The 16008-nt window shown below is 38.1% G+C and overlaps 1 protein-coding gene across 1 annotated transcript in view; it reads left to right on the top strand.

Moving 5' to 3' along the window:
* Positions 1 to 16008, top strand: part of LOC150080911 (protein spire homolog 2-like) — a 220854-nt gene that overhangs the window by 186077 nt on the left and 18769 nt on the right. Inside the window, exon 13 of the mRNA XM_090382155.1 lies at positions 6169 to 6270. Coding sequence (XP_090238281.1) covers positions 6169 to 6270 — 102 coding nt within the window. The remainder of the gene's footprint in view (positions 1 to 6168; positions 6271 to 16008) is intronic.

The following is a 16008-nucleotide window of genomic DNA, read 5'->3' as shown; positions in this document are numbered from 1 at the left end:
ATTCATTGCTTAAAGTATTGAAAGGTCGCTTAACATATTTAATGAAATTACTTAGGTGGTTTATGAAAGTACATGAAGCATGTAAGGTAATTGCCATAATTTCAATTTATGGGCCTTTATGTTTTGGAATCATTTATAGCAGTGAAAAATTTATCTTCATTTGTTTACTATTCCCTCTCAGAGCTGGTGTTATACAGAAGTATAACAGAGAAATTAGACTTCTGTGCATTATTTAGATGAACATGCTTTTTCTTTTTACTTTATAGTGAAGAAACAGGGCACAGATGAGCACTTAATACAGTAGTATAATAGTAAGCATATGCATAAACAGTTTGAGATGCTTGGTGATGGTTGCTTTGGTTCACGAGTTACCCATTTTACCCTATTTCATGAGCACAGTCAACTTTTTTTTTCATCCATTAAATCTAGGTCCATAACTAGAGAGTTTACTATATTCCTGAATTTTATAGTTTTAGCTTTTGTTCTAGAATTGGAGAAGTATGACTGTCAAAAAATCTCAAAACAAGTATGATTGTGAATGAGTGCATCAACCATTTATGTTCAATGAACTCTTTCATAAAAAATTGGTGGATATGTCTCCTTCAGGAAAAAAAATGTTGAAATGAAGATTAATATTAAAAATGCACTGTGAGTTTGGAGTTGAACATTGAATTAATGTTGACAAGTTGAAGCACATGTTCAGTTGGGTTTGGGAGGCAGAATTACACATGGCAGTTTTTTGAAGAGTGTAGCCCATGTTAATACGTACAGAAAAGGCATGAAGCAGAAACTGAATGCCTGTGTGATTGAAAATGGAGGGAGTTTGTAAGCGACCAGCAATTAATTAACCTTGACTGCCTCATTTAGCAGCATCAGAGAGATTAAAGTGGCGCAGAAGCCTACAGCAGATATAAGCTAGTTGGTAATCGTCACAAAGGAGGTTAGGCAAGTGAAGGTAGATTAGGAGAAATCATTGGCAAAGGATGCTAAGAAAAGCAGCAAGGGCTTCTTTAGTTATATAAACTCTAGAGGGAAGGGGATGAATCAGATTGGTCCATTGATATTGATGGTTCGACTATTGATGATCCTGCTCAGATAGCTGATAATCTGAATGAGTATTTTGCATCTTCATTCACACATGAGGAGTTATTAAGGGAGGAAAATGCCAGAAGTTTATAAAACTGTAACAGGGCGCTTAATGATTTTGTAATAACTGAAAGAAAAGTGGAAGAGAAATTGTTGAAGTTAAACATAAGAAAGGCACCTGGGGTGGTTGGAATCTATCTAGTTATATTAAAGGAGGCAACAAAGGTGGTAAGCAAACCCTTAGGCATAATTATGAGAGCATCCTTGGACTCAGGGGAAATTTCCATGGACTGGAGATGTACAAATGTACCCCTGATTCACAAAGGGGGATTTAAGGGGGACATGAGTATACCAGTTAGTTTCATAATTCACAAAGGAGGATCAAAGGGCGACAAGTAATTGCAGACCTATTTCTGGGGAAAATAATGGAGTCATTGGTTAAAGATGCATTACAGGATCATCTAGACAAGACTGCAGTAATAATTAAGACATGGCATGGGTTTGTTAAGGGAAAGTCTTGTCTGACAAATTTAATCAGATACTATGATGTGGTTACAAAGGAACTAAATGCAAAAAATAATTTTGATATCATATACTTGAATTTCAGGAAAGCTTTTGACACTGTTGCGCATGCAGGACTACTATACAAATTGAAGCAATATGGTGGTATTAAGGGTAAGTTGTTGATACAATGGATAAAAGGGTGGTTGAGTGGGAGAAGACAGAGTGATAATCAATGAACACTGCTCTTCGTGAACTAATGTTATTAGTGGAGCCCCACGGTTCGGTGTTGGGCAATATTTATCAATGATATTGATGAAGGTATATCAGGCTAAATGTCGAAGTTTGCAGATGATACAAAGGTTGTCAGGGTTGTTAATGACAGTAATGGCAATGTGCTAGTGCAGCAGGATCTAAAAAATTTGGGCGGATGGGCTGAGAAGGGGCAACTGAAGATTAACATTGACAAATCTAATGCAAAGTACTGCATATGGGTAGAAGTAACCCCAGAGAAACGTACCAACTGTGTGGTACTAAACTTAAGGTGGTAGAAAATGAAAAAGATCTGGGATTAATTGTCCAGTCAGATAAGAAGTTTTCTGAGCAATGCAGAAAGAGTCCCAGAGAAGGATATTGGGTATTGTCAATGATATACAGGAATTTTGCTAGTAGGAAAAAGGTTATTATCCCTTTGTATAAGGCAATGGTCAGGCCACTGATTGAGTACTGCTTACAGGTCTTGAGGTCCCATTTTAGGAAGGATGTAGAGCTGCTGAAATGAGTACAGAGAAGGGGAACAAGATTGACGAGGGGAACGAAGGGGTGCTCTTACCAAGAAAGACTTGGTAAGAGGATCCCTTCGAATGTGAAAAGTTCTGCAAATTGCAGCAGCTGGAGACTGAGCACCCGCAAGGTGATCTGATCGAGGTGTATAAGGCCTTGAATGGGTTGAGCACACTGAATTCTGATGGGATTCTTCCACTTGCTCAGTTTAAAAACCTGAGGGGGCATAAATTCAAGTTGAGGAAAGACAGTTGTAGAATAGATGTGCGGAAATATTCCTTTAGCCAGTGGGTAGTTCATTGCTGAACCAGACTTCCATCTGTTGTGAAAGTTGATAGCTTAAACAAATTCAAGGAGGAACTGGATGAACTTTTAGAGGGAATGGATGTTTGAAATTGTTTCTTTTTTTTGGCTGATGCTACATAAGCTCATACGCTTGCTTTCTTGCTTCACATGCTTCCATTACTACTACTACTACATTCCATTGTTGCCCTTCTCTGTACTCATTCCAGCAGCTCTACATCCTTCCTAAAATGAGACCTCCAGACCTGTACGCAGTACTCAAGGTGTGGCCTTACCATTGCCTTATACAAGGGAATAATCACCTCCTTTTCCCTGCTAGAAAAATTCCTGTATATCATTGACAATACACCATGAGCTATTCTTGCAGATCATCTGCACTGCTCAGAAAACTTCATATCTGACTTCACAATTAGCCCCAGGTCCTTTTAATTCTCTACCACCCTCAGTGTAGTACCACACAGTTGATACATTACTCTGGAGTTACTGCTACCCATATAACAGTACTTTACATTTGTCAATATTAAACTTCAGTTGCCACCTCTCAGCCCATCTGCTCAACTTTTCTAGATCCTGTTGCAGCAGCATACCATCGTTAGTGTTATTAACAACCCTGCCAACCTTCATATCATCTGAAAACTTAGACATTAAGCCTGATATACCATCATCTGTATTATTAATAAATACAGAAAACAACAATGGACCCAACACTGAACCCTGGGGGACTCCACTAATAACATTACTCCATGAAGATGATTGTCCATTGATTACCATTCTGTCTTCTCCCAATCAACCATCCCTTTATCCATAGCAGCAATATGCCTCCAGTGCCACACTGCTTCCATTTGTGCAGCAGTATTCCATGTGCAAGAGTATCAAAAGCCTTTCTAAGATCCAAGTATATGATGACAAAATTATTCTTTGAATCCAGTTCAAATACTGCTTCGATTTGTACAGTAGTCCTCCATGCACAACAGTGTCAAAAGCTTTCATTAAATATAAATATATGATATCAAAATTATTTTTTGCATCCAGTTCTTTTGTGCTATTACTGCTGGCTTGTCTAGGTGATCCTGCATCACTTCTTTAACCAGTGACTCCATTATTTTCCCTGGAACAGAAGTTAAACTAGCAGGTCTGTAATTACTTGTGTCACCCTTTGATCCTCCTTTATGAATCAGGGTCACATTTGCACATCTCCAATCCATTAGTACCTCACATGAGTCCAAGGAAGCTCTCATAATTATGGCTAAGGGTTTGCTTACTTCCTTTTGCTGCCTCCTTTAATATAACTGAATAGATCTCATCCACCCTAGGTGTCTTCATTATGTTTATCTTCAACAATTTTTCCTCCACTTTGCTCTGTGTTATTACAAAATCATTTATCTCACTCTGCCAGAGTTTAATACACCTCTGGCATTCCCTAAATAATTCCCCATGTGTAAATATTAGATGCAAAATACTCATTCAGTTTGTTAGCTACTTGAAGGACCATCGATATCAAGTGGACAAATCTGATTTATCCCCTTCCTTCTAGAGTTAACATAAGTAAAGAACTCTTTGCTGTTTTTCTTTGCATCTTTTGCCAAAGATTTCTCGTAATATGCATTTGCCTGCCTAACCTCCTTTGTGACTTGATTACAGACCAGCTTATATCTACCATAGGCTTCACTGTTACCTGTTAATTTATATGTATCCTATGCATTTTCCATCTCTACCACATGTCTCATTAGTTCATCTGACATCCATTTCGGCCTAATCCTTGAACAGTATTTCTTTTGTTGGTATGAAAAGCCTAAGTCATACCAAAGGAAGTTAGAAGTCAGGGTATCACCAATAAAGATTTGCAATCGTGTCTAAAAATCTGAGTGGTATCAAAAGTGAACATGAGAGCAGCAGACGTTTTTGGAAGAAATAAGACAGAATTGAGTTTTAGAAGGATTAAAGTTAATGACGTTTACTTTATCCCATTGGAGAATTAACCATAGATCAGTATTCAAGGAATTGGTGATGAATGTTGAAGGAGTTGAAGCTGTGTGTTTAGAATAATGTTTTTCAAAATGGGAAATGTAGTGTACCATCATCAGCAGAAGTGTGGACAGAATTTCTAGTCAGTGGAAGAAAATTATTAATATACAGAGGAAAAGAATGGAGGAACACTGGCATTAGTAGAGAAGTTTGAAGGGAGTGCCATCTGCCATCACCTGCAATTAGTGTTCAGAGAGAGAAGAAAAGTAATGTTTGACTTCTGTATTTTGCAATTAGGTAACCAGTTTGGTTACCCAATCGCAAAACTGTTGAAAGATAAAAAAAAAAAGACATCTGGGGTGGATGAGATCCTATCCACTTATATTAAAGGAGGCATGCAAACCTTAGCATAATTATGCGAGCAACTTTGGATTCAGGGGAGGGCTGGGGATGTACAAATTGTCCCCAGTTCACAAAGGGGAATTAAAAGATGATAGCTGAACTTCTGCTCCAGGAAAAATAACGCAGTCAATGGTTAAAGAAATAATGTAGCACCATCTAGAGTCAATGCTGTACAAATTGGAGCATAGTGGCAATAAGAGAAAGTTACTGCTGTGGATAAAGAGATGGTTGAGTGGGAGAAGACAGAGTCATAATTGTGTTTTCTGTAAATTTTATAATTTCATTTTAACTCTCTAATTTCTTTTTTTTGATTTGTTACCTCTCCTTTATGTAAAGACCCTGTTGGTCTCCTGGTACTCAGACTGAGATTATTAAAAATGTTTATTATTATAAACGTTTTCATAAAATTTCCTTTTTTCTTTTTGTCATGTTGCATTGTAATACCATCTAAATTAATGTACATTGCTAGATTGTAAATAATTTTTTTTTTTTTTTTTATAAACCACTACTACTACTTGAAAAAATGTATATATGATTAATAATTATAATTCAGACTAAGCCCCCCCCCATACAAATTAGTAAGGTTTTACTGTATTTGGCATGGCAAGTATTTTTGTTGTATTGACGTATTAACTTTTACTCAGCTTGATATATGCCACCATACTGCTGTTTGGTTCTTCTATGGATTTTACTACTTCACCATCTAAAAAAATGTACTACTGAACACTGCTTTATCTTTGTGCAATGTTGTAAGGGAGTCACCACTTTTATTGGCCTTGTGGTCCTCCTTGAGAACCACAAGGCCAATAATGGTCAGGGAATCGGTGCATTTCAACCGCTAGAAAAATCAGCGCAACAGTTTTGACATGCTACTGGCATTAATTTTGATTTAATATCAGTTATACATTGAGTATCATGTGCATTTTGCTGCCTCTAATGATAGCTCTATATTTAATTTCTTAATTACCATTTTTTATTTTTTAACTACTTCATTATGTGAGTGTGCGCGCATTTTTATTATTTTTTTTAAATGACAATTAACAATATTTATTCAATCATAGTTTATTAAAATAGTATATGCAGTGTTTTTAATCCTAGTGATTTTTATTGTTTTTTGATTTTATTTAGATATGTTTTACATGTAAGAAAACCAGATTCTGTTTTTTTGGATCTCGTGGTGTCAAATGCCATCTGTGTGCAAGAATTGTCTGCGACAAATGCTCAACTAAAGTAAGTAAATCTGTTACTTATATGTAGAAAAGTTTTTTTCTTGTAAACATGAAATAGCAGAGTATTTTCTACATATTTTTTGGAGTGGGAACGAGATTAGCTCAGTGCAGGCAAATATTTTATGGCTCTAGCCAATAGAGAAGTTTTTTCCTTAAATTTTTATCATTTTATTGACTAAATTGGCATATTAATTTATTTTCTAGAAGTAGCTTTATATTCCTAGTTATGATACTTAGTTTATTTCAAACCTAGATAGATTTTATGGGTTGTTACGTAGTATCGGTAAAACTGGTACCGTTTGAAACTTGCCGCCATTGTGTAGTATTGGTACGGAATAGCATTACGTGTATCTTGAACTTGATAGCAAAAGGCATAATGTAAAACTAGATAGCATAATATGTAACACTGTAGTAGGAATCTGTTAGTTTAGTATAGTATTGGCAATTATTCAATTAAATTTATAAATCCTTTTAATTTTTATTGTTAATTAAATTGTATTTAAATGGAAATCATGCCCCAGACTAGAGCAGCAAAGCAACTTGCGCAAAGTAGCGAATGTGCTGTGGTTCACAGGAGTACCATAGGGGACAATTCTCCAATTCATCACAATCTAAAAAAATGTGACATGTTTGCTGATCTCTCTCTCTCGAACAGGACATGATCTTTCCATGGAGGATGTCTTTGTGTGTGCTAGGTGCAGAGAATGTGAAGAAATTAGGATGCCCATCAGAACACTAACTCAGAATTCTGATGGGAGTCAATGAGAGTTTGAAGAGTCGGGTGGATGCCCTCGAAGGAGTTCAAATGGAGGGGGCATCAAGTTCTCAGCTGCCCAATTCAATACCAGAGCACATTCTTATGCACCAGGCAACACAGCAGCAACCTTTAGGGCAGAATGTGCTGGTCGCACAGGAGCTAGTTATTGTTGGTGACTCAATTGTCACAGAAATGGGAAATATATTGTGCAAAAGGGGCAAGAGTTGATGACGTAGAGAAGATATCATCTTTTAAGGCACAAAAGGTGATATCATTGTACACATTGGCACTAATGACAATAATTGTACGACATCTGTGGATTTACTAAGCAAGTACAGGTCAATGCTGAAAAAAAATTGCAATTTAGACTTAAATTTAAAATTGTCTGCAATCCTGCCCTCCCTCCTGACATGATAGGAGGGAGTATATGATGAGGGACTTGACAACCAATTCGGCCCTGGAGAGATTGTGCAGGGCTCGTGGGGTAGAATTTTTCTCAGTGTGGTCTGCTTGTTGGCAGGAGAGATTGCTTCTACGGGGATGGGATACACTTAAATAGAAGGGGTGCAAGAATATTTGCTGATGTTATCGAGGCAATGTTAGGCAGGTCGGAAAACTGCTAGCTTGGGGGGAAATTCACAGACTAATAGATTAACAGTAGTCACAGGCAGAGGTGGAAATGATTCTTGCACTGCTTCTATTGGAATGAGCAGCAGCCCAGAAAGCCAGTTGCTAGGGATTTCAGGAACTGCTGGGGGTCATGAAACAAGTAAATACATGGGCTGTGTTAGAGTAACTAAGAGTACACCAATGCTAGGAGTATAGTAAATAAATTTGATGAATTTGAAGTGCTGGTTAAGATATCCAAGGTGTATATTGTTGGAATATATGAGACATGGTGCCACTCAGATATAAGGGATGCAGAATTGGAATTTGGAGAGTAAAATGTGTACAGAAAGGATAGGACGGGAGGAGGGGTTATGCTGTTTACATAGATGGGCTTTACATAGATGGACAGTGCAAGGTTGAGTCAGTTTGGTGTGACAAAACACTGGGAAAGCAAAAATGAATGTAGAAGTTTGTTATAGGCCTAATAATTCTGATGAGTATAATGAACAATTACACAGAGAAATTGTGGGCCAGTAAATCAGTGTCTTATAATGGGGGATTTTAACTTCCCAGATATAGACCTGGAACTTGTGGATTGGTTCTCGCACACTGGCAAGGCTTTTGTAGATTTATTGGATGATTGTTTTCTACAGCAGCATGTTTGAGAGGCAACAAGAGTGATACTCACTCTTGATCTGATTATCAACAGTGTTTATTCATGCATTAAGAATTTACATATAAAGGAACCACTAGATGGCAGTGATCACAGTATACTGATGTGAGATTTACTTAGAGATTAACCACCATCAGGGGTAAAGGGAAGGGTTTTTGCTTTCGTAAAGGCAACTACAGTGGTCTGAGAGATTTTTTTTAGGTTCTATACAGTGAGACCAACTTGAGGATATTACCGACAGCAAATTCTAAATGGGAAGCATTCAAGGAAGTAAAATTTGGAAGCTGCTAGGCTTTTTGTTCCAACTAAGAAATACTGCTCTAGGTTTAGACCCAAATAGATGCTAGATGGACTAATGAGATTCGTGGCAGAGAAGAAAAATGCATGGGATGCACATAAATTGTCAGGTGACACAGAAGCCTATGGTAGATACAAGCTATTCTGTAATCAAGTCACAAAGGAGGTTAGGCAAGCGAAGGCAGATTATGAAAAATCTTTGGCAAAGGATGCGAAGAAAAACAGCAAAGCCCTCTTTACTTATATAAACTCTAAAAGGAAGGGGAATCAGATTGGTCCACTTGATATCAATGTTTTGACTGTAGATGATCATTCTCAGATAGTTGCCAACTAAATGAGTATTTTGCATCTACATTCACACACAAGGAATTATTCAAGGAGGAGAGGGCCAGATGTTTATCAAACTCTAACAGGGAGTTAAATGATTTTGTAATAAGAGCAAAGTGGAAGAGAAATCGTTGAAGTTAAACATAAGAAAGGTCCCTGGGGTATATGGGATCAATCCACTTATATTAAAGAAGGTGGCAAAGGAAGTAAGAAAACCCTTAGGTCACCTCAAAGGGTGACACGAGTAATTACAGACCTGTCAGTTTGACTTCTGTTCTAGGGAAAATAATGGAGTTACTGGTTAAAGAAGCATTGCAGGATCATCTAGACAAGGCAGAAGTAACAATTCAGACACAGCATAGGTTTGTCAAGGGAAGTCTTGTCTGGCCAATTTGATTGATCAGACAAGATTTTTGGATGCTAAAAATAATTTTGATATCATATTCTCGACTTCAGGAAAGCTTTTGACACTGTTGCACATGGAGGACTACTATACAAATTGGAACAGTATGGCTTATTAAGGGCAAGTTGCTACGATGGATGAAAGAGTGGTTGAGTGAGAGAAGACAGAGTGGTAATCAACGGACACTGCTCTTCGTGGACTAATGTTATTAGTGGTGTTCCTCGTGGTTCGGTGTTGGGCCCATTGTTTTGTATATTTATCAATGATATTGATGAAGGTATATATCAAGCTTAATGTCGGAATTTGCAGATGAAACAAAGGTTGCCAGGGTTGTTAATAACAGTAGACAGTATGCTGCTGCAACAGGATCTGGGAAAGTTGGGTAGATGGGCTGAGAAGTGGCAACCGAAGTTTAACATTGACAAATGCAAAGTACTGCATATGGAGAGCAGTAACCCAAAAGAAATGTACCGACTATGTGGTGTTACACGCTGGGTAGTGGAGAATGAAACAGACCTGGGGGTAATTGTTAGTCAGATATGAAGTTTTCTGAGCAATGCAGACAAGCTGCCAGAGCAGGTCAAGGGGTTTTGTCAATGATATACAGGAATTTTGCTAGTAGAGAAAAGGAGGTGATTATTCCTTTGTATAAGGCAATGGTCAGGCTACACCTTGAGTACTGTATACAGGTCTGGAGGCCTAATTTTAGGAAGGATGTAAAGTCGCCAGATCGAGTACAAAGAATGGCAACAAGATTGGTGAGAGGAACAAAGGAGTGCACTTATGCAGCAAGGCTTAAGTTCTGCAAGTTGCAGCATCTGGGGACTAGGCACCTGCAAGGTGATCTGATTAAAGTGAATAAAGCCTTGAATTGGTTGAACAGGCTCAATTCTGATAGGATTCTTCTGCTTGCTCAGATTATGAACATGAGGGGGCAAAAATTCAAATTAGGGAAAAACAGATGTTAGAATAGATGTGCAGAAATTTGCCTTTAGCCAGTGCCAGCGGGTAGTTGATTGCTGGAACAAACTTCCATATGTTGTTGTGGAAGTTGATAGCTTAAATAAATTTAAGGAGAAACTGGACAAACTTTTAGAGGGAATGGATATGTGAAAATTTTTTTTTGTTTTGGCTGATGCTACATAAGCTCATATGCTTGCCTTCTCGCATCATGTGCCTCTACTACTACTATTAATCTTAGGTAACTATGTAATTACCTAAGATTAATATATTTTTTCTATTGTAAAGGTAATTCAAACTTAATACTTTAGAATCACTTATTTGTAATTGTAATATATTCAAATTTGTAACCTTTTCTATTTTCTGTTCTCCAAACAGCATGGTCTGATGATGGGTATCGGTAAGACGCCCGAAATGTCAACTTAATGTATAGTAGCTTAGACGAATAGTCTAATAAACTATATTATTCATTTCACATGGTGTTATGAGTGGTATTAAATATAGTAATAATCTTAATGGAAAACAACCATGTAATGTCCTTCTCTAACTATATTAGTTCAAGCACGTTAGTTTTATCTATTTATTATTATTATTTTTTTATTTTGCTTTTATTTCACTATAAGAAAATGACCAAAGCAAACATACCAACACCATTCAAAGAATACCTACCCTATGCATTCATGCAAAATGTAAAGCACATGTTATTAAAATGATGAAAATAGATCCATCTGGATCTATATGAACAGTAGCCAAATCATGATTTAAAAAAAATCATTTTAGAAATCACACAATGCTAATGTAGATGAGTGCTTATTTGCATATAAAACCAAAACAAAATTATTGTATAAGTGTCAAATGCAGACAAATCAATTTTTGGACCAATGTGTCTGCCTGAATTTTTATGGACATGTCAGGAAAGTGGTTAAATAAGTGGGAGAGTAGCCTTCTGGCAATGTAATTTGTTTGAAAGTAGTATAGTACATAATACAGTTACGCACTGTACTACTGTTGTTACTTGCAATAGTTTAACTTTGTTTTAGCTTTTCTACACTGATGTGCAAAACTTAAGGACCAGTCAGGTTTTCACCTGTAGCTTCTCGTAGGAGTGGCCATGATATGGAAAAAGCATACCAAAGGAACCTTGTGAGGTACAGAAATGATGAAGGAAACAACACTGACACAACAATGGAAACAAAACGGTACAGAGGGACTTTATTCAAAAATGACAACATAGCACTGGCAGCCATAATACAGATGCATTACTGTCAAAGATGGAACAAAGGGAAGAGGTGGTTCTCAGTAGGAGATATGGCCACCCCTAATGTCGATGCAGGCTTTGCACTGCCTGTCCATACATAGAACAATGTTGATAAGTTCTTGCAGTAACATCATCCATTCCTCTGTCAGCAGCATCTCAGCTGGTGAACGTGAACATTTTTTGGTGAGTGTGGATGTACCACTAGGCATCTCCCCAGAGCATCCCATATGTGTTTGATGGGATTTAGATCGGAGGAAATGGGCAGGCCAATTCATACGAACAATGTCCTCACTTTCCCAAAGCATATCAACTGCTACAGTGTGATGGGGTGTGGCATTATCATCCATAAACATGAACTCGGGGGCCAATGGCACCTCGGAACAGATGCACATGGGGAAGGATTGCCTCAGTACAGTAGCGTGCATCGGTTACAGTACAGCCTTCCAGTATCTGGAGTTGTGTACATCCATCCAAGATAAAGCCTCCCCAGACGAGAACACCTCGACAGCCATATCGATCCCTTTCAGTGATGTTTGTGGGGTGATACCATGTGCCAACCTCTCGCCAGATTAGCTGATGTCCAGAATTGCTGCTGAGACTGAATCTACTCTCATCAGTAAAGAGTACTTTACCCCATTGCGCTGCTGTCCAGTCCTTGTGTTTGATGCACCACTGTAAACGGTGTCTCCGATGGGCAGGTGTGTTAAAGGGACACAGTGTACTGGCCATCGGACAAACAGTTCACCTTTGTGGAGTCGCCTGGCCACAGTAAACTGCACTATCCTGCATCCTGTGCAGCTGGTTTGCAATGGATCCCACTGTCTGATGTCGGTTCCTGTTGGCCTGTAGGAGTATATAGCAGTCATCATTGGGCATTGTTTTTCGTGGATGACTATCACTGGTCCTTCGAACAGCTGTACCAGTCGTTCTGAAGGCCGACCACGCATGTGAGACGATGCTATGGGCGATACCAAACTCTGCAGCCACACTCCTCTCACTTTGACCTTCCTCGAGCTTGCCAATTGTTCGACCCTGGGGCAAAGTCATCCAGATGTTGTCTACTGGCCATTTCGTTGTCTGTAGCACTGTATGAAGCCAATTGAATGTCTGTAACAATTGGGCTCACTATTCGGTAATTTGCACATAACTGCTGCTTTTATCTGTTTATGACAAATGTAAAGTACTACATATGGGAAACAGCAACCCCAGAGCAACGTATCAACTCTGTGGTACTACACTGACAGTGGTAGAGAATGAAATGGACTTGGGGGTGGTTGTGCAGGCAGATATGAAGTTCTCTGAGCAGTGCAGACGGGCTGCAAGAGTAGCTCATGGAGTATTGTCAATGATATACAGGAATTTTTCCAGCAGGGATAAGGAGGTGATTATTCCATTGTATAAGGCAATGGTCAGGCCACACCTAGAGTACTGTATACAGGTCTGGAGGCCTCATTTCAAGAAGGATGTAGAGCTGCTGGAACGAGTACAGAGAAGGGCAACAAGATTAGTGAATGGAACAAAGGGGTGCTCTTACGAAGAAAGGCTTAAGTTTTGCAAATTACAGTGTCTGGAGACTAGGCACCAGCGAGGTGATCTGATAGAGGTGTATAAAGCCTTGAATGGTTTAAGCATGCTCAATGCTGATGGGATTCTTCCTCTGGCTCGGAAGAATCACCTGAGAGGGCATAAATTCAAATTGAGGAAAGGCAGATGTAGGATAGACGTGCGGAAATTTGCCTTTAGCCAGCGGGTGGTTGGTTGGTGGAACAGACTTCCATCCCTTGTGGTGGAGGTTGATAGCCTAAATAAGTTTAAGGCTCAGCTGGACAGGTATTTTGAACGAACAGAGGGGTGAAGTGGAAGTGGGTTTTTTTTTTGGCTGATGCTGCATAAGCTTGCTTTCTTGCATCAAATGCCTCTGCTAATGCTAATGCTATGTGAGCCCTGTCATCACGATTGAAATTTTTGCATGTGCACCAGCTTTCTACTGAATGGCCACAGTTATGCAAATCGTCGCAGGCTGTTTCGTTTGATGTTGTGGTTGTAACCTTTAGAAATAGTTTTGGTCCTTAAGTTTTGCACACCAGTATTGTACTCATAATACAGTAACTGTACTACAGTTACAATGTTGCGAGTACTAAGGCCATTGCGGTATTCACTGCAGTTTAAAATCTGCTTGCCAAAACGACGAGAAGTGGACAAAAATAGGCCAAGTGCTTTTACATATATAAAATTATTTCCCCTTTCAAAATGTCCAGTTGATGAACCAACACCAGAAGTTTCATAGTAATTTCATAAAATCTGTTGAAAAATCTCCTGTTTAATAATACAACATTTTCTATAGTAGATAATGACTGTGTTTGCATTTTGAATCGCCACAGTCCTCTAGACTTCTTTGTTAAGTATTAAGCAGCATAGAGAAAAATACACATGAGTGAACGTTTCTGTGTCTGATGCTTCATGTATGAGTCCGAAAACAAAAAATTCTGAATCCCTTATTACTAATTACCTCTGCGGAGATAGGGAAAACCCCTGGTACCATTTGATAAGAACACACTTTACACTTCGCTAATTACCATTAAGTTGCAAAATCTTGACCTTGTTCCAGGGCTGGATTTAGGTATTGTGGGGCTCCTAAGCACAAATTTTTTTTGGAGCCCCCCCCCCCCAAAGTTTAATTTTAAAAAATCTAAAAATACACTTATTATTATCTCTTAATATAAATACATATGCGACAAAGAAAAAATTTACTTACAAAGTTAAAAATATATATTATATTTCCGATTTAAATACATTCATTCACATCAAAATTATTATAAAATTTTTTTTCTACTTTTGACGGTGGAAAATTGGTCGATTATATCGTTGAAGCAAAGAGTTTGCAGCTTATCGTGTTCCATACCCAGAATGCTTAAGTCGACTAATTTTTCCTGAGACATTTTCCGGAGTACAGTTTCGAACATGTAGTGATGGACGTCATTGGATCTTGAAGAGATTTAGATACTTTATGGAATTCATCTAAAATGTATTTCCAGAGCTTCAACGTAAAAACAAATTCCAAAGTCTCCATTTTATCAGCTATAGATGCAGCTTCATGTAGCATTTCTCCTTTCTCATCTTCATTTTCAGAAATGCTACGTAACGTATCAGCAATATCCTCTAAGCTTTGATCAATAGCTGAAACAGCTTCAGAATGACAATTCCATCTTGTGTCGGAAAGTCGTTTGAGCTTTAACACCTTGCAACCTATAGATTTCTTTAGAAGTGCCCAGCGATGTGTGGAATCTGAATAAAATTTGTAAATTTCTTGAACTGTAGAGAAAAAGTTCACCGCTTCCAAGTATGAATCAACCGCAGCACGTCCAACCAAATTCAACGAATGAGCTGAGCATGGAATATAACTTGCGTATTCGTTTATTTTGCATAGTTTCGCCTGCTTACCCTTGTAACGTCCAGACATGTTGGCCGCATTGTCGTAAGACTGTCCTCTACAATTGTTAAAATCAATTCTACACTTTTCTAAATATTCTAAAGTTGTATTTGCCAACATTTCCCTACTGTGTCCTTGTAATTCTAAAAACGTCAAAAATCTTTCAACTGGCTTTCCACTATCAGGTGACACATATCGAATAATAACTGTCAGCTGATCGACATGCGATAAATCTGGTGTTGAATCAACCGACAGACTAAAGTATCGTGCTAGTTTCGTATTTTCCAAAATTGATTGTCGAACTTTTTGAGCCATAATATGGATGATTTCATCACAAATGCTTTTGGATAAATAAGACGTGTTTCCCGACCCACAATTATTATACTTCTCGATGTGATGTTTGAGAAATGGATCAAAACTAGCAACTAACTCTAACAATCCGAGATAGTTTCCATTATTAAGTGATCCAAACATTTCACTGGTGCCACGAAAAGCTAGACCTCTTTCCAATAATGTACAAATAACAGCTATTACTCTACGTAAAACTTCTTTCCAGTAGCTTTTTTCATTTTCAATATGATTAGAAGGGACCTTTCTAATCATATTTCTGCCTGCTTTTTGTTGTCGAGATAAAAATGTGAATAAGGCATTTCTATGCTGCTCTGAATTTTCATGGTGTCTAATGACATTAGGATTCCGCCAATCGTAAAATCCAAGCCCTGCTGATGAACTCGTATTCGGAAAGAATAATTTACATACAAAGCAATATAGGTGACCAGTTGTCGGAGAATATATGAGCCATGTTCTGTTGAAAGTTTCTCCGTTTGCCTTCGTACCAACGAAAATATTCTTTGTACGATACCTTGTAGTATTTTGAAAAACTCGTCGCGATTTCTCGAATGGTCCCTCCCAATGCGCACAGTCTGTCGGACCCTTTTCTATCCAAAACTCAATATCAGTTTCAGACAGTTCATTGCAAAGACCAAGGTCATTAGATTTAATATTACAATATTGCTTGTCGATGT

The sequence above is a fragment of the Mastigoproctus giganteus genome, chromosome 9 (genome assembly GCF_048544385.1).
Source record: "Mastigoproctus giganteus isolate SK-2022 chromosome 9, ASM4854438v1, whole genome shotgun sequence".
NCBI classification, from domain to species: domain Eukaryota; kingdom Metazoa; phylum Arthropoda; class Arachnida; order Uropygi; family Thelyphonidae; genus Mastigoproctus; species Mastigoproctus giganteus.
Note: the sequence above shows the minus strand (reverse complement) of the source record. Positions and strands in the feature narration are given on the sequence as shown.